The sequence below is a fragment of the Echiichthys vipera genome (genome assembly GCF_963691815.1).
Source record: "Echiichthys vipera genome assembly, chromosome: 12".
Lineage (NCBI taxonomy): Eukaryota > Metazoa > Chordata > Actinopteri > Perciformes > Trachinidae > Echiichthys > Echiichthys vipera.
The window spans coordinates 8,451,474-8,473,127 of record NC_139837.1 but is presented as its reverse complement, the minus strand read 5'-3'; the positions used below and the strand labels follow the sequence as shown (position 1 = coordinate 8,473,127).

The 21,654-nt window shown below is 40.9% G+C and overlaps 1 protein-coding gene across 1 annotated transcript in view; it reads left to right on the top strand.

Moving 5' to 3' along the window:
* Positions 1-3,620: 3,620 nt before the first annotated feature.
* The window catches only part of sntg2 (syntrophin, gamma 2), a gene marked incomplete at its 5' end in the record, with an annotated part of 78,575 nt that continues 60,541 nt past the window's right edge, over positions 3,621-21,654 (top strand). Inside the window, one exon of the mRNA XM_083924702.1 lies at positions 3,621-3,689. Within this exon, the coding sequence (XP_083780828.1) occupies positions 3,621-3,689 (69 nt within the window). The remainder of the gene's footprint in view (positions 3,690-21,654) is intronic.

Sequence of the window (21,654 nt, the reverse complement as noted above, 5' to 3'; positions counted from 1 at the left end):
AAAACAAATATTCTTTTCAATACCAGAAATAGGCATAGAAATAGAGTCTGGTATGTAAAACACAACCCCAGAAAAGTGAACATTTTTGGATATAATATCAGAGAAAGAACTCACTTTGAAGCTTTCACGCAAGGTTTTTCAAAGCCTCACAGAAGTTAAAGATGCAAGAGAGAGATCCAGAGCAATAGGTTTGCAGCTGAGAGAGGGGCCGACAGAGCTTTAAAAATAACTGATTGATGGTCAGACATGTGGAAGTCTATTTCTTTCAAGCCAGTTGAGCTGAAACCAGATGCTAGAACTACATCACACAAGAAAAGCATTTTTCCCTTCACGATAAGGGAATTCTGAAAGGTTAATTTCATATTGAAAAAGTTTCCACTCCTGAAATGCAGAGGTAAAAGACAAGTGTCTTACCAACTATTGTCTACTGATCATTGTTCTATCAGTAGATGGTAATTTGAAAATCCAATTTCACAACATACGTACATCTGCTTTGAATGTTATCAGCCAATTGAATGGGTGTTATCAGCTCCTATTACCACCGTAGAAATGAGGAGGTAGGGCCCTACTATGCCTCCCAGTTGACCCAGTGGGCGCTATCATCTATTTGTTGCTGGATCACTCTTCTGTGTCAATATTAGATAGTCGACTGCGTGAACGCGGCGCAGTCACATGGCACATATGCAGAGATGGTAGAGAGTAGTACAAAGGCCGAAAGGGGGAAGGTTGGAGTGGTAGATGGGTCAAACAAGCACAAGACTCTCACCTGGAAACCAAAAGTTAACGCTGACTTTTTTCAAAACTATGTAGTTAACTTTCTTATGTAACATTCTTAACTGACACCCAAAGCATTAAAAAGTGACGCCAAGGCAGACGATTCTACCGTTGTCGGATGATTGAATAGGTGTTGTCAGTTGCCTATCACTATCATAGATTTACGGCGGCATGGCCCTACTATACATCCTAGTTGCCTTCGTACATGTAAGGTTGTTATCATCTATTAAAGCTGGATCACCCATCAGCGCCGCTCTTAACTCAACTGCTTGACCGCAGCGCTGTAAGGTAACATACAGTAGTTAGATGGTAGGGAGGAGTACTTACAATTCTGTGAGGAGGAAGGCTGGTGTGGTGGATGGGTCAGACACACACAAGTCTTTCACCAGGGAGACCCGAGTTTTTTCGTTCCATGTCGAGGGTGACTTTTAAATTAACTGTCTTACACCTTTTTGTATTTTGAACCCAAACCACAATCTTTTAAACCTAACCACATAGTTTGGTTGCCTGAACCTAACCAAAGATGTTCATTTTGTTTGAATTCACTTTGCGACTCCCAGGCCATTTAAAAGTGAAGCCGAGGGTGATACCATTTCAATAGATAATAACAGCCTTCTGAACCTACTTGCAGGTGTAGAACGCACACTCTAACCCATTACTAAGAGGCTGATGAGCACTGATTATGGTCATTTAATGGAGTGATGATGTCCGGAGCGGGTACGCCAAGGGGACCTGACCATGCGGACAGAGAATAGATAATAACAGCCTTCTGAACCTACTTGCAGGTGTAGCACGCACACTCTAGACCATTACTAAGAGGCTGATGAGCACTGATTATGGTCATTTAATGGAGTGATGATGTCCTGAGCGGGTAGGCCAAGGGGACCTGACCATGCGGACAGCGAATAGATGATAACGGCCTTCTGAATCTACTAGTAGGTGTAACAGGCTTCTTCTATCTCATATCTATGAGACTGATTACTACTAATAATACCAATTAAGTTGATTGATTGATTGAACATCTGAAAAGGGTCTCTGCACTGTGTGGAAATAATAACACTACTAAAACTCTTGAAATCATCGAGTGTATATGAAGATACAACTCGGCTCCACTTGCTGTTGTATAAAAGTGAAGCCAAAATATTTCTAATACGGGTGCCACCATGTTTGAACTTTTCTCTGTATCATAAGGACCCCCACTACAGACAGTATGTTGAGTTTGTTTGAGGATTCCTTGAAGTTTGGTGTATAAATATGTTTTTCTTTTAATACTTCACCCTTAAAACGATCATTTGTATCTATTCACCAAGAATTACCTTGAAGTGCTGAAGAAAAAACAGTTCTTTCCTGGCACGTCTCCACAGGGAACAAAGAATTAAAGCAATAGTTATGTATCTTTAGTCAATCTTTTCAATCATTTCTCTGTTTTTGATTTCTCTTGGTTATTCATTCACCGTGGAGGTACGCAAGAAAAAAACAATCATCATTTTTAATGGGGTATAGTCCTTTAACTAAAATTTAAGGCTGCATACTGAATTCAACATTTGCCAACAACAAATTAGGGGTAAGTCTGGTTTAGTGGCACTCCACTGCTGGAGTATGGTCTGGCTGGAGTATGTGAGACTAATGCGGTATAAATCTTGCTAAAATCCATAAAAGTGCACACGTGTCATCTCATCAGATTTAAGGAGAAACATAGTGCAGGCCTGTTGTTGAAGTTTTAAGCTATGGAGCTTCTTTACAATCGGACCGCTTCCAACCCTCTGATGTTACCTTTTATAAACTCTGGTGATATATGCTGTAATACAGCAGCCTACACTGTGGCAGTCTGTCATTGTTACCTTCCCAGATGCACATAAAGCTCTAGTCCTGATCACTGAGGATAGCAGGCAAAAGGCTGCCACAGATTATAGCAATGCAATCATACAAAGTAAAACCATCTCTCAGGTACGGCGTGTACTTAGGGGTTTGAGAGTCTCTATTTATAACCTCTATTGCTCCTGACAGAGTGAATGCTAATGGAAGAGGTGTAAACCTGTCCATACCACTGCAAGTCTGGTTCTGAGGCTGAGGGTTGCAGGAGTCAGGCACCACCAGCTCCCTCGGGCCAGCCGTGGGGATGTTAGTGGTGGAAATCAAGTCTGACCCATCTCTCCCCTCCTCCGGGAAAGTGAGCAAGGCCCACTCCCATGTCTGCAGAAATTATTATTTTTTTCCCCAGTATCCATGAAGATTGAATATTCTCAGGGAAAACTGGCACAGATTTGAAGGACTGAGTTCTAGCTTTATATTGATTTTCATGTTGTTTTCTTGTATCTTGGTGAAATTTATCAGAGGCAGTGCTGAATCCCAGAGAAATTGTAGGGCTGATGTAATAATAATAATGGAAAAAAAAACCTACAATACATCAATTAAAGATGCACACATCATTCATGATCCATGCTGATTCAAACGCTATTATGCATTTAGTATTAAAACACTGGCGAATGGGTTAATGTCTTGTGGTTTGACGCAGGAGTGGTTAATAGGACAGGCAGCAGGTGGAGAGACATGCAGAGTGATGAGCAGCGGCAGAGGAGCCACTGTGTGCGCCGCTGACAGTTGTGGGCTGAGCCGTGGAGACATAAGCAACGATTGCCGTTTCTACTTTGTCCCTGCAGAAGGCAAAAATTGGTCTAAACACAGGATAGATGCACCTTAAGAAAACTGATAGAGCTCACAGACATGGTTTCTCTGTCCGCCTGTGTCGGTGAACGGGACGCCGGTGAATAACACTTGCAGCTGGGGTAAACGACTTGAGGAACTCTCGTCGAAATCAGCGGACAGAGGAAGCGGTTTGATGGGAAATGAATGTGGCCGGGAACCAGCAACCTGAGCTGATCGAGCGACCCGCCAGCCTTTTGGTTCCAACTTCGGCAAGTAAACCTGTTTTATTTAAATGATTTAAATCAACTTAAATCACAGGGCGGTCTGTCCTATTCCCGAGAGATCATGTGCCAGTGTAGGGGCAGGTACGAAGAGCACACATGCCGTTTTTTCTAATCTGTGGCGGGGCAAAAAGGAGTCCAGACTACCTTTGGAAAAACGACTGTTTAGTGTTTTCTTGCTTATATATACTTAGAGGATAGTTGGAAAGATTTGAGGTTAAATGAGTCACATAAGTAACATCATATGCACATTTCGGCGTGTATTTGACAAACACTGGTGCTCACGTTACGTTTCTTAGTACTTTTCCATGCGAACACGGGGATGGTCGAGGGCGCGAGCGACGGATGGGTGCGTTGCTATAAGTTTGGGACAAGTTTCGTTGAAATATGTATGTATATGTATGTGCTTCGTTTGTTATTGGGTATTATTTGCATGCCGAATCGACCGGAAGACTATGTTCATTTCCCAAAGCTCCTTCTTTCTGCTGTACTAAACATATTATTTGACCAATAAGCAAGTAAATGTTAAAACACGAGATATGTGAGTGGAGGCTGGTGTGACGTCCCTTCCCTCTGATGAAACTGCGTGTTTGGGTGGATTGTGGTATGAGAGGTAACAGCAGGTGTGCTATACAGGCACATTAACACCAGAGTAGCTTAACTATTATAACTTTTTTGTCCATATCAATTTGGGGAGATTTGTAATAACCATTTCTCCATATGCCTAATCAAAACAAAAATATTCCTGGCTGGTTGTAGTCTGTCTGCAGGGTGCTGCTGCATCAATAAGAACTGTTATCACCATTTGTTTCTTTTGTCAGACACTGGGCTGAGCTTTCTTAAGGGTTCCTCGTTAATTGGACATTGTGGTGAACAAGAAAACATGATTTTGACCTTTTTCTGACAGCCTTTCATTATTATTATGTGTCTGCTGCTTAGAGAAAAAAACAACACATCACATATTGTATAAAATTTAACCAAGTACCTTCTGTGGTTCAGTGGAAGGGTGGATCGTCCTCCATTTGAAAGATTGGTGGTTCGATCCCCACCTCCCCTGGTCCACATGTCGAAGTGTCCTTGGGCAAGACACTGAACCCCGAATTGACTGAACCCTGTGCTGCGCATGGGTGTGTAAATGTGGTGTGAATGGTTAGATTAGATTAGATGCTATGTAGATGTCCACTGCCATCAGTGTGAATGTCTGTGTGAATGGGTGAATGTGACAAACACTGTGAAAGCGCCTTGAGTAGTCACTAGAAAGGCGCTATATAAGTACAAGTCCATTTAATCAGAAAGGACGGGGTGGGCTTGATGACATATTTCAGCTCACATTACACTTGGTGATGATGAGGAGTTTTTCTCATTTCCTTGAATTATTGTCTTTACAGGTCAGTTTCTTTTTTGTTGGGGGGGGGGGGGGACTTTAGATCACTTGCTTTCATCCTCTTTGGCAAAATATGAGGCGAGCCATCATTGGCTGCATGGTATTCAGCCGTGAGCCTCTTATTGCCTCCCGACACATAGCACCTTTTTAGTTTCACCGGTCCTCAGCGTGCTGCTTTGTGGCCACTTTCCGTTCATGAAGCATTTGCTTTTAAAACTGAATACCTGAGTCTCAAGGGGACGCAAGTCTGCGGCTTAATTCTGCTTTGTGTGTGCTCTGTTTTCACACGTTTCCCACTCTCCACTCACCACTGACTGATGGCTAAAATTACACAGCAAGGAGAGTTTTCCTGTTGAAATAGGCTCTCGCACAAACACAGAAATGTCTGCAAGGCTTTCACTCCATAATGCATGTTTGCGATCACCTGGTGTGCAGTTTCTGGGTCTTAAGCGCACACTTGATTGTGCTTTCACAGTAAGTAAACTCAGGTCCCTCAACAGCTGTAATCAGAAAAAGCCTGCAAATGGCCTTTAATCTAATTCAGTAAGCCCCCAAAAAAGCTACGTTTGGCTTTCTGAAACATGCAGATGGACTAAGAATAGTTCAGTAATGTGCAATCACTGATAAATTTAATTTTTTAAGGCCCGGAGAGGCACACTTGTCCTTGTTTCACCATGGTACGCTGGGTGCATGTCAGTGGATATTAGATGTCTCTAATGATGAAGTGTCTGTATTGTGATTATGAGGATTCTCAGTAATCCAGGTGGGAGTTGAAGTAAGTAGTCAAAGGTTTATGTTGAAGGTCTGTTTGGTGTTTAAGGTGTTTAGTCAACTGTCGACTGGTTCTTCCGGTCCAAACACAGGCAGGATGGTAGGCGTACAGTACGTTCGTGAGTCTGGCTGTGTGTTTGAATTGTATGTCAGGGTTTATTAGTACTGTGACAGACAGGCAGCGTTTGCATGGCGTTTACCTGCCTCCCCACATTAGGAGTGGCTGCATCCCCATCTAAGTTCAAGCAGCATTTTTGTCATTTGAGCACTTTAAAATGCGCTATGTAAATTTCCATAGACATAAGTCTCTACTGGATTGTAAATCCTTCACAAAGTGTGCGTGTGCGTGTGTGTGTGTGTGTGCGTGTGCGTGTGTGTGCGTGTGCGTGTGTGTGTTTGTCTTAAGTTCTTAGTGACATCTAGCTGGTTTCAAACTAGTGATTTACTAAATTGGGTTCCACCTTTCAAAATTAAGAAATGCCTTTTATGTAGGGGATGGGCGTGAGTGATCGATTCCTCAAGTAGCCCTCGTTTCAGATTAACTTGATTGGTAAAGAAGGGCACTCAAGCTTTTTGGTGTGTGCCCGATTACTTTTGAGGAATTGATACGATTTCTCGACCTTGGAATTAACTACTCGTGCCTATCCCTACTTTATGTACTTAGTTTACTTTTGTCTACTGTGATCTGGGGCTGGTTTCACAAAGATAGACTGACTTTGGCTTAGATCTAACTCAGATTTTTGAATGGATTTCTAAATTCAGCTGAATGTCACAGTTGGTGGCTGACATCTTAGGCTTAAAATAATGCATTTTAATATGCCATTAGGGGTGGTAATTTAGACTTCTTCTTTTTTTCTCTGGCCTGTTAAATGGTAAATATTCTATGCATTTAGTCAAACGGTGTGTGTTTACCTGTTTTAGACAGCCAGGCCTTCAGTCAATTCTATATTATTTTGTCAGAGATAAAAGTCAACAGGAACATTCAAATGTGTGCTACGTTCTGACCAAGTTCCCAGCACAGCTACTTCCTGGTTGATCCAATAAGGAAGTGCCAAAAACTGCAGTTCTCTGAGTGTCTAGTAGGAGTAGTTTGCACAATAGAGCAGTTTCTCATTGACCCCCAAGTTAAACAGGCCATTTTCACAACATAATTAAACCAACTTAGGACTTGTTTACCAAAAAAACATGCTGGTCTGTATGTTTAAGTGATATCTCCATGACAACACTTAGGAGTAACAGGCTAGTTTTTATTTTATTGGAGGTTAAAGTTTATGAATAATTAGAGTGGCGGCCTCTTGAGTGACAACTAGCCTCTGGCCCTCACTTCTCCTCAGAGGCTAGTTGTCAGGATTAGCATGCTAACTCCGTCATCTCGACCTGGGCCACGGTCATTCATGTGTTGGTGTTACTATAAGTGACAAGATGGTTTGCTCTTTGATCAACTGTACAAACAGATTGTTTAGGATCACACCGTGTTAACGCTAGCTTTGTTATGCTAATTAAATAACCACACTTGCGCCATGACTTGCAGTACAGCCTGCTATCTATGACACCTACCCTAGATGCTAATCTGGAGTACCGGGATGATTCAGTCCGTGTTTTACAGTCTATGGGCATGGACTGTGTTGAATATCAGTTTAAATCATAAATCATAAATGCTGCCTGCACTTCACTCCCGGAGCCGTTGTAATCTCCGCCAGGGACAGTGCCTGCACTCGACACCGGTATATATATATTTTTTTTCTCCCAAGCTTTATTTCATACCATAGTATAGTCTCCGATAGAGACACTGGTCTCCCACTCCCATTTATCTAGTAACGTGTACTGTTAGCCTAGGTCCCGGCGGGTGGAGCTAATGTGGCTAATTCTGTAAACGTCACCCAGACGGGCGTATCTCCCTCCCCGCAACGTCACATCGATGCCCTTTTTTGGTAAGAGGAAGTGAGAAGGAGTCAAAGCCTGAAAAGATGGTGGCTCCCAGGGGCGAGTACGATTGGATCAAGTTGGGAGAACGTGCCCCAGCGGAGAGGCTACTTCCATTTTTTCTATAGTCTATGGTTATTACTAAGGAGGGCTCTTGGCTATTGTTGGGCTACTTTTTTGTCAGTCCAATCTGGCAACACTGGATGCAACCCGTTCTTAATTTAGCAAATATGAGCCAATAAACAAGACTAACATTAAAATATTTACAATGATGGGACAATTATTCAGTCAGGTTACAGGATTGCACTGACTGTTGGTGAACCTAACCTTTGCAGAGGGAACAAGCAGCAAGAATAACTCAAAACTCAGATCACTACCAGTGGTATTAAATACAGTGTGATGCAGTATGATTATCAAGCAATCAAACCCTTGTCCCTTTTTAATAGGCATAAAAAAAGTGACATACAATTTTCACCCCCCTGTGGTCCCACGCCTGAGGGAGTATTTTTGCAGGAGCTGCAGAAGCATAATTATACCCCAGTGGAGTGTGAAAGTCAATGCTTTTGTATTCAGGAAGTCGATCGTATTTTAACCAAATCACTCCTGTTGGAGCATGAACATGTATTCTCTTTTAATTTCTCATTTTCCCCAGAGCTCCTCAGATAATTGGAGAGGACACAATGCTATCTAACCGTATATTGTCAAACTGAAATTAGGTTTCTTTAAAAAAGGCAATATTTAGTCTTTCGTTGCCTGAACAATATTCAATTTTGCTCCTGCCGTTGAAGTCAGTCCTTCAAAAAGAACGTTGTAATTAAATCACCCTAGAACAAGAATGCAAACAGGCTGACTCCTCAGAGCATTTCCTCCTCATGATGTATTAAATGATTAGCAATAATGTAATATATGTATATCCACACCTAGATGTCATTTCCTGTCAGATGGCGCCGCAGTTTTCAATTTTTTAAGGCGTATGAACTAATGCCAGGGACTTGAGAAACCCATGAGAGTTGGGAAATGGGCCAAAGGGCAGACACCAGTCTTATATCATAAATTAGTCTTTTTTCAAAGCGTATAATTAGTCCCTTTAGGAAGTACAAAGATACATATATAATACAGTATTATGCACAGTCATATTCCATAATTCAACCAACTACAAATCCAGGCTGTAATTAAAGTCTTAATTAGATGGTGTTTTTAATTTTTAAACTGTCAAGAGGATATGTTGTGTCACAAATTCTGATACATCAAAACAAGTTCTGCTGTAACTGTTGAGAACCTTTCTGGAAATGCTTCCTTAGCAAATAAAAGAAAACCCTGCTTCTGCATTATTAATACCCGCAGCATTTCATTAGCTTTCTTATTTAGATTCAAGGCAGGAAACTTATGCATTTTAATGTCCCTGTTCATTTTGAAGTGTGATTTAAAGAAATCTACCACGTCCATTTACCGATAATGGATCGTGTGGACGCTTTTCTTACCGCTAAAGACAACTGCACTTTAAAGAAAAAAATGGCAATACAATAATGTTGGATAGTCCCACATTAGTCCCTCCAAAACTACACTCACCCCAAATTACTCCTCCCATAGCGTCAGCTTAAGAACACCCAATCCCAACTCATGCATAACTCCTGTCACTGCATTGTTGATCGTGTGTGTCTCCGTATTGTGTGTATGACAGACAGAGAAATCAACATGAAACCTTAATATCAAAAAAGGTAATGTTGAGAAAATGTACAGACTGGACTAGTTGGTCTAATTTTCTTCATCTCCCTATTCATCTCTCTAACCACGTACAATAATCTACCACGTTGGACGGATTTGAGGAAGCCGCGGCTCTCACGCAGTGGGCCGTGCCGCTATTTGAGCGGTACAGCTCTGTAAGACGAGCCTATTCAAACAATGAATATACAATAGAGAGGAAATACATCAAGTGGCTCTGATTCCCCAGAGCCACTCTGAGTGGAAGATTGAACCGGGATGATTGCTGAAGATATAATACCACATTCCTGTGAGCTCTGTGCATATGAGGACGGACGGCTCCCTCCTGGCTACAGTTTATCGACCTTCAGGATATTGACATTGCGCAGTACTGCATGCAGCGGACTGACTGATGCATAGGGAAAATTATCTACTTAAAATATGAGGTAATTTACCTCCAGAGCAATTTCAACCAGGATTTGTGACACAGAAACATCAATGGCATTCACCACAGAGAACTGAACTCCCACAATATTACACATCTTGATTCTCTGCAAATCCCCTTCATCACGTTTCTAACCTCTCTGTTATGAAAAAAAATATGTATTGCTGGTGATAAAACAGCATTTTTCTAATTTTTATCTGGTATTATCATCAGAAACTCTAAAATATTCATCACATTTTTATCTTTTTTGTTATAAATTTACTTTTAATAAATGCTTTTACATTGCAGGAAATGCACTCTTTTACTGTCTTGCTAAGAGTTAAATGAGAACATTGATGCCACTCATGTCTGCTACAGTAGTAGTTGGTTAGTTAACTGCAGCTTAGCAAAAAGACTTGAAACAAAGGGAAACAGATAACAAAAATGAATTATTAACACCTCATATTTCAGTTATTTCATCCATACAAAAACCATAGACTGTATAATAAAGATGGATAAAGCTTTCGGGTCTGAAAAGTGAAGGGCCTTAAAGTGTAACTCCCCCGAAAATGGAACCCACGGTCTAATGCGACATGAATACACATCAAATAAGCCATCAAGACAGTTGTTTTCGTTGATCACCTATCAACAGAAAAATCGGGGAGATTCCCTAGCATCCGGACGTGGCTAACACTGATTATCTCGGGGCAGTGCGGTGAAGGCATTAAATAGCTTTTTTAACCTCTAATACTGCTCAAAATAACACCAAACCTCTGCAGCAGCATGAGAAGAGTCCCTTCACGTATAACAAAGCACCAACAACATTGTCAGAGACCCGGGAGTTTATTTAAGAAAATACTGTTTTACAATGCTACAAGCTCTAGCAGTCGGCTAGTCCATATTGACAGGCAGCCCAAACAAGTTAATTAATGATTTCTGTTCTATTGAACTTCAAAATAACTGAATTCCAGTGCATTTGGTATCCGGGATTTCTCTGTTAATACAGTAGGTGATCAACGGAAAAAAATGTCTCAATGGCTCATTTGATGTATATTCATAGCGAAAAAGACTGTGGTTTCCATTTTTGCCAGAGTTACACTTTATACCTGAATTCTGTCTAGCAGGGGGTGACTCTAACCTGACTCTCGCCAGATGAATTTTGTTCCTTGCTTCACTCGTCCATCTGGGATCTCTCGACTGGGAAGCGATTTCAGGAGGCTGGGCCATATCGAAAATCCTTGCATATGATTGGATAAACCACTTGTCCGTCATCTTTATTGCCGTGCTACTTCAACCACTTACATCGAAACCAAACTGTCTCATCTCATCTTCCACCGGTCGGATCGCGGGGGCAGCAGCTTTAGCAGGGGACCTCAAACTTCCCTTTCCCAGGCCACATTACCCAGCTCTAACTGGGGGATCCCGAGGTGTTCCCAGGCCAGTGTGGAGATATAATCTCTCCACCTAGTCCTGGGTCTTCCCTGAGGCCTCCTCCCAGCTGGACGTGCCTGGAACACCTCCCTAGGGAGGCATCCAGGGGGCATCCTTACTAAATGCCCGAACCACCTCAACTGGCTCCTTTTAACGCAAAGGAGCAGCGGCTCTACTCCGAGTTCCTCACGGATGGCTGAACTTCTCACCCTATCTCTAAGGGCGACTCCAGCCACCCTCCTGAGAAAACCCATTTCGGCCGCTTGTACCTGTGACCTCGTTCTTTCGCTCATGACCCAGCTTTCATGACCATAGGTGAGGGTAGGAATGAAGATTGACCAGTAGATCGAGAGCTTTGCCTTCCGGCTCAGCTCTCTTTTCTTCACAACGATGCGGTAGAGTAACTGCAACACCGCCCCCGCTGCTCCGATTCTCCGGCCAAACTCACGCTCCATCGTCCCCTCACTCGTGAACATGATCCCGAGGTACTTGAACTCCTTCACTTGAAACCAAAACCATCACTTTCCTATGGAGCGAATTCAGATGGTTGATTGGTGCTAGGCAGAGTCAAGACGGAAGCAAGGCTGAGCGAAAGTCTTCTGGCGAGAGTCAGGTTAGGGTGACTCCACTGGTTGCGAAAAGAAGTCAGTAGTAGAAGTCAATGAGAAAATTACCCAAGTGCTGACTTGATTTATTGCCTTAGTAAAGATTTGAAATGGAATTGAAATAAAGTAATTATTTATATCTATGAGACAATAGGAGTAAGAGGATGATATTGACCTGTTTTAGTAGTGATGTTGTTTTGATCATTGTTTGTTCATCAAAAGTCCTAATGTTCAACAACATTTTCATAATAGAGGTAGCACAGGATGTTTCTAATGGAAATCTTTGTACTGCTTTAATTGTAACTGAACTCTGAAGAGTCACACACTGAGTATTTACTGTACCACAGTCTGCTACAGATTTACCCAGCATTGCCGGAGTTATAAGTTCCTGCTGTTCTCAAAAAAACACATTAAAAGCAGCTTGTGCGGACATGCTGCTGCATTGATGAATATAATCCATCACTATAAATTAGATGACTGCTGACTTTTCCGTACACAACTTTATAAAAACAACATGTTTATTATCATCGCAGTGGTGTTTGAAGTGGGTTTGTTCTGCAGTTGCTGAAAGTGAAGACAGTTTTACATTTACTGTAGTTTTGCCGCTTTGCTGCAACCACTGCTCTGTAAGAGCGTGTCTTAATGGGAAGAAATGAATACAGCTCCTCTAAATGTGGTAATTAGCAGCACGGTAGAGCCATGTTTGGCAAAATCACCAAAATTGCCTTATTTAAAATGATAATCGTCATCAATGCAGCTATTTCTGGGCTGTTTTAATGGATTTTCTGAAAATCCACTAATATTTTGACCTTTAAACTTTAACTTTCCGAAGCAATGTTGCACATTGATCTTTGCAAACAAGAGGTCACGTTGCCACAGTTTGGCACGGTTTCTAAAACGGGGATGTGTGCAATTTCTGAAATGTGCACGTTGGCAAAATTTCAAGCTCACAGAAAAAAATACATTCTTGCACTTTTGCTTTGGGAGCCAAACTCGTCTGCATATTAACCACTGCAAATAAATGAGAATTTGCTCCTTATCCACCATTTGTGACCGTTGTTCTAAATACTTTGTAACTTTATGCTCCAAATAGAAGCTCTCTGCTTGGACTTTTAAGATGATTGATAATAAAACTAAAACCCAAACTTTCTAGGGAAATTCAGATGATGAATGGAGATGCTTGTGTGACTGTAAACCTGTACATCCATAGCTCTTGCAGTACTGACACAACCCCAGGGTAGTTTTAATTTACCACAGCTTGTCTCCGCTCGGCTTGACAAAAGTAGTAATTGTGACACCTGTCAACATTATCTAGTACATGTCATAAACACAGCTCATCTATTTCATATCTAAAAAGGCCGTAGAGGCTGTACAGGCTGTATCCACGTTTAACTTTTAAGCTTATTTATTATCTACTTGTTATTATGAATGATATATTATGCATGAAGTAGATGTTTTTTTTAATTCAGCCAGTATCTGTTAACCTCTTCTAATGAATGTTGTTATGTTGTATTCAGTTGTGTTGCCTGAGACAGAAGATCTGGACTGATGTCTGGTTATGTCAGATACACTTACACTCATCAGCTAATGAATCATGCTGACACTATACGCATTGCACTAGGGTTGTCACAATACCAGCATTTTAAACTCTGATATGATACTAGTACGAAAATACAATACTTGATACATCTTATATTTTGATGAAGGGACTTGCATTTCTATAATGCCGCTCTAGTCTTCTGACCACTCAAAGTGCTTTACAGTACACACCACATTCACCCAATCACACACACACACAGCCCTAAACTGATGGCAGAGGATACCATGCAAGAAGCCACCTGCTCATCAGGATCTAATCTAATTCTCATTCATAGCTGATGGCACAGCAATTGGGAACAAATTGGGGTTCAGGATCTTGCTTGGGACTTGGGACAGGTTTCGGACGACATGCTCTGCTTCCTGAGCTACAGCGCCCACGTCCCTATCCTCTCTTGCCTCGCTCTGTAGTTGTATATGGAAGGAAGTAAAGCTTTTTAATGGTACAGGGTACCTTTGTCATCTGCGACATGCATAGCAGCGTTCTTTATCTTTCTGAAAAGGACGACCACATTGGAAATAAGTTAGCCTTGACTTCAACTTTATTGTTATCCTTGACATTTCTATTTAATGTGTTTGTTGCAGTAATTATGTCATTTGTATAAATAAATCACTCACACTATCTAATCATCACACTATTGACAACCTTCAGTGCTGGTACATTTGTGCAGCCTTTGGTTTTAAATCTTGATTGTTGAGATGCTTTTTTATATAGCAACATCAGGGCAGGGAGACGGAGGATGTCTGGATCATTAAGATAGGCAAGAATGGTTTGTGGAATCACCGTCTTTTATTAGTTTTACATAAATGAAAGCAACCTTATACAGACTCCAATAGATAACTGACTTACATAAGTGAAATCATTTATCAGATGTGTGACTTCATGTCTGATCAGAAACAGTTAACCTTGACTTGACCTGATTGGTTGGACACATGAACGGATAAACTCACTCAGGGGCCCATGTGGACACACTGTTTCATAACCACTGTCCCTTTTAGTATTGTGTATGTATTATGTCACCTTCAAGTGACCAGATGGATCAATCTGAGCATAAATAAATAAAGAATAATCATATTGGAACTGGAACTGATTCTTGATTTCCATCGCTACGGCTGTTGAAATGAGCTCTGTGGGGAAATCGTTTTGTGGTTGATGTTGCTGCAGTCCTGATAGTAGTTACTTTATTTCCAGTGTACTTGGAAGGTGAAATGTCTATAATAAACAAAGAAAAAATGCCCTCTTGCACTCATGTTCCACTAAGCATTCACAATGTTTTTTTTTCCACTTCAGTTGCGCCAAGCCAAGTAAGATCTCACTTTTTTCTTCTCTGTAAACTGTACTTCACCTCCTCCCATTGGAACCACAACTGTGATACCATGGTACAAACACTATAAACAGTTTGGATGATGGTTGAGACAGTTTGCAGCCGCTGTCTCGCACAAATCAGAGGTGCTAGTGTTTCTAAAAATCATGACGCATCTCTGGAACATTGTTTGTTGCTTCTTGTGGTAGAAATACTCTTGGTACTTGTACTGTTTGCTCAGGCGGAAAAGCAGTCCTCTCTGTTTTCAGAGATACACTACAGATATCCTATGAAATCTGATCAGCTGCGCGCACACAATGTAAATTACACCATAAAGTCCAGTAATCTGTTAATTGAAGTTTATTCCACACACACTATGAATTGCCCCCCGGGGACGAATAAAGTTTTTTGAATTTGAATTGACTACCAGTCATGGAAGTTGTAATAAACCTCAGCTTTTCGGGCCCTTTTCTGCTCAGGAACACTGTTGTTGGTTTTTATTAAAAGTTACAATAATGAAACTTAGTGAGAGAGTTCAGAATGCATTTGGCTTTGGGGGCGGAATAGTTTACAGTTTATTTTTATCACGTCTGAATAGCTCCATTTGATCGGGATAGCTGAGCCCTGGCTGACCGCGACAGAGCCAATGATGAGGGCACAGTGCAAGGCTTACTTCATACAAGAGAAAAAGCACAGTGAAAGGCGTCCTGTGGTGTTAAATGGCTACTGTTGCAGTTTTGATGTTTGATGTTACTGCAATAAGTGCCTGCTGTGTGCACCTCTTTATCTGATCATCGGATTTCTCAAATAACAAGCAAGTTTTATGATCTAGCAAGATAAAGTAAATAATGGCATCATTTGTTATGTGGCGAGCACAAGTAAATCTGTCATAGTAATATCTTGTAACGTGAAGAGGATCTTGTAAATTCGAGTTTCTTGTTACAGCTGATATTATTAACACTTAAACACTACTAACACTTTAGTGGCAGTAGAACACTGCTGTAGTATGCACAGTTCCTAACCTCATTAAATAAAGCTAGAGGAAGCTAGGGCTGCTCATAATTCTTTATTGTGCAATGTTTCCGCTTGCTGCTTCTACTACTACGCAAGTTGCTGCTGTTTACATGCTCCGCCACATTGCATATTGTAAAGCTGTCCTGACTACAGGAGTTGTTTAGCTCTAACTTGTGGAGATAATCAGTATTTGGGTCGGATAATGTTCTCACCACAAACTTACTGCTCCAGAGGTAGTTTCTCACGATGACCACATTCTCATCCAAGTGCGATTGCTGTGTTCACACTAGGGTTGTCAATTAAATCGATAGTCCGAAAATAATCAATACTTAAAATTTTTATCGTATTTGATACTAACTTGGAAAAGTGTCAATACTTTTGCCATCTACAGTGCCTCCTCCACCTCCCCCATTTGATGCATAACCTCACCCAGGGCTGCAGACAAAACAAGACAGAAACTACAGCTCGTCTATCTGAGCACATACAGTATAACGCGTTAACAACACTGAGCTGACTGCCGGAGGACCTTTGCTATTGGTTTTAATAGAAAATGACCAAAGCAAAGGTGCCGTTTGGAAGTATTTAGCATACAAGACTAACAACCTGAAAAAAGGCTAAGGATGTTAACAATTTCCAAGTCATCAGAAACACAGAAGATAAACAGGACCATAGCTGAATGCATTAGCATGGAGCAGATCCCTGTTTACACTGTGGAGAAACCTGACCAACAACAACTTAATCACCAACTGAATCCAAAGTTTAACCTCCTTCATGGAATCATATCATGTCCACAGAAATTCCTGAGCCATACAATACAATAAAACAAATAAGAGAATTTAAAAATATTTATCATATGTATATGCCCTATGTTTTCTTTTTTATTTTCACTACGTCAGACAAGTGTTGTTATTGATGTCGCCTGTATTATTTAAATCTTGATTTTAAAAATTCTGCTTATTGGCATATTTCCAAGGTAGAAATCTGTACCACTTGCAAGAGCCCGACATTGTTGGCGGGCCTGCTCATTACCTGGTCTCTATCATGTAAGTAATGCAAATAAAACCATCCAATTAATAATAAGACACACATTCAGCCTCTCCTCAGACACACCATGATGTGATCCCCACTGCATACATGGTTATGAACACTCATCTAGCCAGTGTGACATATCTGGCTAATTACCAACTGTCAGGGCAAATCACGCTCTCGCACAGGCGACTGAGAGTGTGAACCAAGTATGTTTAGGAGAGCCTTCACACGTCAACAAAAGCTAAAAAAAGCAAGTGTGCCACAAGTTCTGTCTGTTCTTTAACTCATTCAACTCCTGCTTAGATGTCTTAGTCTTGTACTTCAGAGTAACCTAACTACAAACAAACCTTTCAATGGTTTTATTATAAGATGAAAGTGTCCAATTTGCCCATGTTAACAGCAGGTTTGTTAATGGCCATTGCTTTTTCTTCTTCTGAAATCTTTATGTACTTACAGATCATAATTTAAAACTTAGTGTTCGAGTCCATTGCAGGTGCCTATGACCGTTGCCGTGATCTCTGATTTTGCTCACCAACAATGTGTGAAGTAATTTCCAACTGTTTCCAACAAATTAAGTATACATGTTTACCCTCTGGAAAAATGTGTACTTTCACCATGTATAATTCATACAGATCACTTACAATGGGTATGGAAATACACAGACCGCCTTTAATCTTTCATCATTCATTCATTCATTCATCTTCAACCGCTTATCCCGGGGTCGGGGTCGCGGGGGGCGCTGGAGCCGATCCCAGCTGACATCGGGCGTGAGGCGGGGTACACCCTGGACAGGACGCCAGTCTATCGCAGGGCACATAGACACGAACAGAGACAGACAACCATTCACACCTAAGGGCAATTTTGTAGAGTCATCAATTAACCTAACACGTTAGGTCTTTCACTCTTTGTTAATTTGCAGCCATTTGCTGAAATCATCAGTTTATTTTTTTCCTCATTAATGTACACAGCACTCCATTTTGACAGAAAAACACAGTAGAACCGTGTCAATGTTAACTATAGATTAGTTTTGCAAATTTATTAAAGAACAAAAACTGAAACGTCACATGACCATAAGTATTCAGACCCTTTGCTCAGTAGAGGTCCGGTAAAGTAGAAGCACTCTTTTGAGCTAATGCAGCCATGAGTCTTCTTGGGAATGATGCAACACATTTTTCAGACCTATATCTGGGGAACTTTCACCCATCTTTCCAATGCCTCTCTGGAGCTCATCCACAGTGATCTCTGGGTTCTTCTTCCCCCTCTTACCAAGACTCTTCTCCCCAGATTGCTCAGTTAGGCCGGACGGCCCGCTCTAGGAAGAGTTGTGGTCGTCCCAAACTTCTTCCATATAAGGATTTTGGAGGCTACTGTGCTCTTAAATGCAGCAAAAATTATTTTGTAACCTCTGTCTGATCTGTGCCTTTCCACAATTCTGTCTCTGAGCTCTTCGGGCAGTTACTTCGACCTCACGATTCTCATCTGCTCTGACATGCACTGTGAGCTGTAAGGTCTTATATAGACAAGTCCAATCAATTTCATTAAAAACGGCTGGACTCTAATAAAGGTGTAGAACCATCTAAAGGACGATCAGAAGAAATGGACAGCGCTTTAGTTATGAGTGTCACAGTGAAGGGTCTCAATAGTTATGACCATGTGATATTTCAGTTTTTGTTCTTTAATAAACTTAAAATATCTACAATTCTGTGTTTTATTTTTCTATCAAAATGGGCTGCTGTGTGTACATTACTGAAGGGTAGAAATCAACTAGCTAAATGGCTTTGGAAAATGGCTGCAAATGAACAAAGAGTGTGAAATTTAAGGGGCTCTGAATACTTTCCGTTCCCACTGTATATACCACTATATAGGCCTAAGTGTGACATTGATTTTACTTCAATACTTCTACTGAGGATTATCTTTATTTATCGAGGCAACTTGGCAGAGTTTTCCATCTTTCCTCAACACTGTGCCTTGAAATTGATTAGGTCTTAAATGGTTGTGAAGAGAACTGTGAATTTTAACTGACTTAATGTCCTCCCCAAGCCCAAAAATTGCAAATCATAATCTAAAAAAGTTAGCAGTGCTCAACTCTTCATATTTTATTTAAAAGCAGCCATTGTGCGGATGAAAAGGTGCACCACCCAGGCAGACAGACTATTCATTTGTATCCTAGCCAGTTAATCTGACAAACTTCTTGACGGCAGTTTAGATCAGTTGTCATTATGTTAATAATAATAATAATAATAATAATAATAATAATAATAATAATAATAGTAAATTTATTTGTATAGCACCTTTTAAAAACAGCAGTTTACAAAGTGCTTTGACTTAACAAAAATCTAAATACACACAAATACAGTATAAACAAAACTGATGATAATAATAATTAGTAAAATCCAATAAGGTACAACATAACCATAAATAACACATCATTGTATAAGTGTGTAAAAAGAGATAGATATCAGAAGGAGCAACTCGCTCTCTTCCTGATTACCGCAACGTACAGACCGCCACTGACACTGACGTCAGCCGAAAGTGTCCAGTGTCCACTCTGGGAGTTCATCCCAGAGGATCAATAAAGAGTCTAAGTCTAGTCCAGTGATGCAGTCCAGTCTGGTGTCTGCGGGGAACTTTTCCACACAGGACCATTGGTGTTTCCTTTCCTTTCCTTCTCAAACTACGCCACACTTGCATGTTCATCTGCCTGATTTCAAAAATTTCTTGGGGGAACCCCTCAAACTTCTGGGCTACAGCCCTGGATGTTTTCACGAGCTAGTGACGCGCCTGTCTCTCTGTATGAAATGTCTTCATTCATACTGTACTGCATTTTTCTAATGGTGTTTGTTAATTGCCAAAAGGATGAACATAACCTTTGTCTGTTAATGCACTGGTTAATGCACTTTAAGCCAGTGTCTGTACTTAACCGCAGATCACTTGTGAGGTAAAAGAAGCAGCACTCTGTAAAACCACTCTAATATTGTGAGCAGACGGTATGTTTGTGTAGTTCAACAAGGCCGATGAGTGGCGACTCTTAAAATTCCGTTCATATTGTATCAATATTTCAAGTTGATCAACTCATATTTTTTTTTTTTATCAGGACCTCTAGAGCTAGGAGCAGGTAGCTTGTGAAAAACAATATCAGGTGCATATTAAATCAGCATGTCATGTCTTCTCTACTCATCTCTTTTTCAGGTTCTGTATGAGATCTCATAAAAAATATATGCTGCCACTCAAAACTGAAGTGCTTCTGCCTTAAGCCACAAAAAAAGTACAGATCTCAAAGAAATCTGTTTTGTTTAAAAGTTTTGTTTCCAATATTCAGAAGTACAGACGATGGATACAATAAGATATTGAAAACTAGATTCTGTTTTGATAAGATGATGTCTCACTCCTCTGTGATAACTTCACATCTATCTTTCACTCTGTTACTGTGCTGTTCTGATTTTTACCAGCGAATTGTATGAACCACACTTCAAACTGGATTCTCCACTAAGGGCGCACTCACACTGTCCATCCGTACCGTTCCCAAACAGGTTCCACGGGTAAAGTCTAGTTCGTTTGACCAGTGTGAGTGCAACCGTACCGTGCCTAGCTGCGGCACGCTTGCCGGCCACGGACCATTTGGGAGAGGTGGGCTTTTGTAAAGTGCGTTTGCACGTTTGCATGTACGAGCACAAGCGTGCACACGTGTACGAGCAAGAGCACAAGGCCTACGGCAGTTCTGACATCATTTTATGTGCGCCTGTTCGGACATAGAAAAAAGAAGGACGCACCATGCGCGGACATTTAAAACAATGGCGGCAAAGGTTCACGTTGGTGTGATGCGTAGGTAGAGTGTTTACTGCAGATTTGGTCGATGACAATATTCAACGTCGACAAGACGCACAAAAACTCAGAGGTCTATGAAAAGATTTGTAAACAAAGCGACGCATCGCAATGACGTCATCAATGAGTGTTACGTGTTAAGGTGTGATGACGTATAGGCAGCAAGAAGCATTCGCCAAGGCCCAGGTAGTGTGAGTACAAACGGGCCTGGGCCGCGGGGGGAGAGGGAAGGGGGGGCAAGTACCCTAAAGCACCCTAAGGAGACTTGTTTGACATGAATTATTTAACTTTGTTCCACCTCTGCTGATCCATGACAGACCTGAGGAAGGTCAGATCCGATCTGAATGTACCTGACTATACTGTAATTAGACATGGACTAAAATACAGTCAACACAAACAAACACAAATGGAGAGAGAGCAGGAACATGACACGCAGCACGAACGATGGGTCATCGGTAATGAGCAGCCGTGGTCAAAAAGAGTAGCATCACCTTGTTTTCCATGCAGAACAGACTGGACAGGACTGAATTAGACTGGGCCCAGGTTGGGTCCTGGATCAGGTCTCTGGTACTAGGAACCAAGTTCACCAGTGAAGAATTCTAATGTGAGGCTCTTTTGACACTCTAATGTGCAACTTTGGATATTTGAAAGTGTTTCAGTTATCATTATTTGTACATTTACGCAAATTTAAGCTTCTACATGAACCGGTACTCTCAACTTTAGTTACATGAATATCTAAAGGGATCCTACCAATTAATTTAATTTTATTCTATTTTCATTATTTTATTTTTATGCTTTTTTAAAAAAAACTTTTGTTGTTTACTTTTTTTTCTTTGAATAATCTTTATAGTGTCAATGCTTGTCTTACCATCGTATTATATTGTTATGCATTTTGGCTAAACTATGCCTGTATTAATAAAAAAAATGACAAAAGACATTACACATGGAC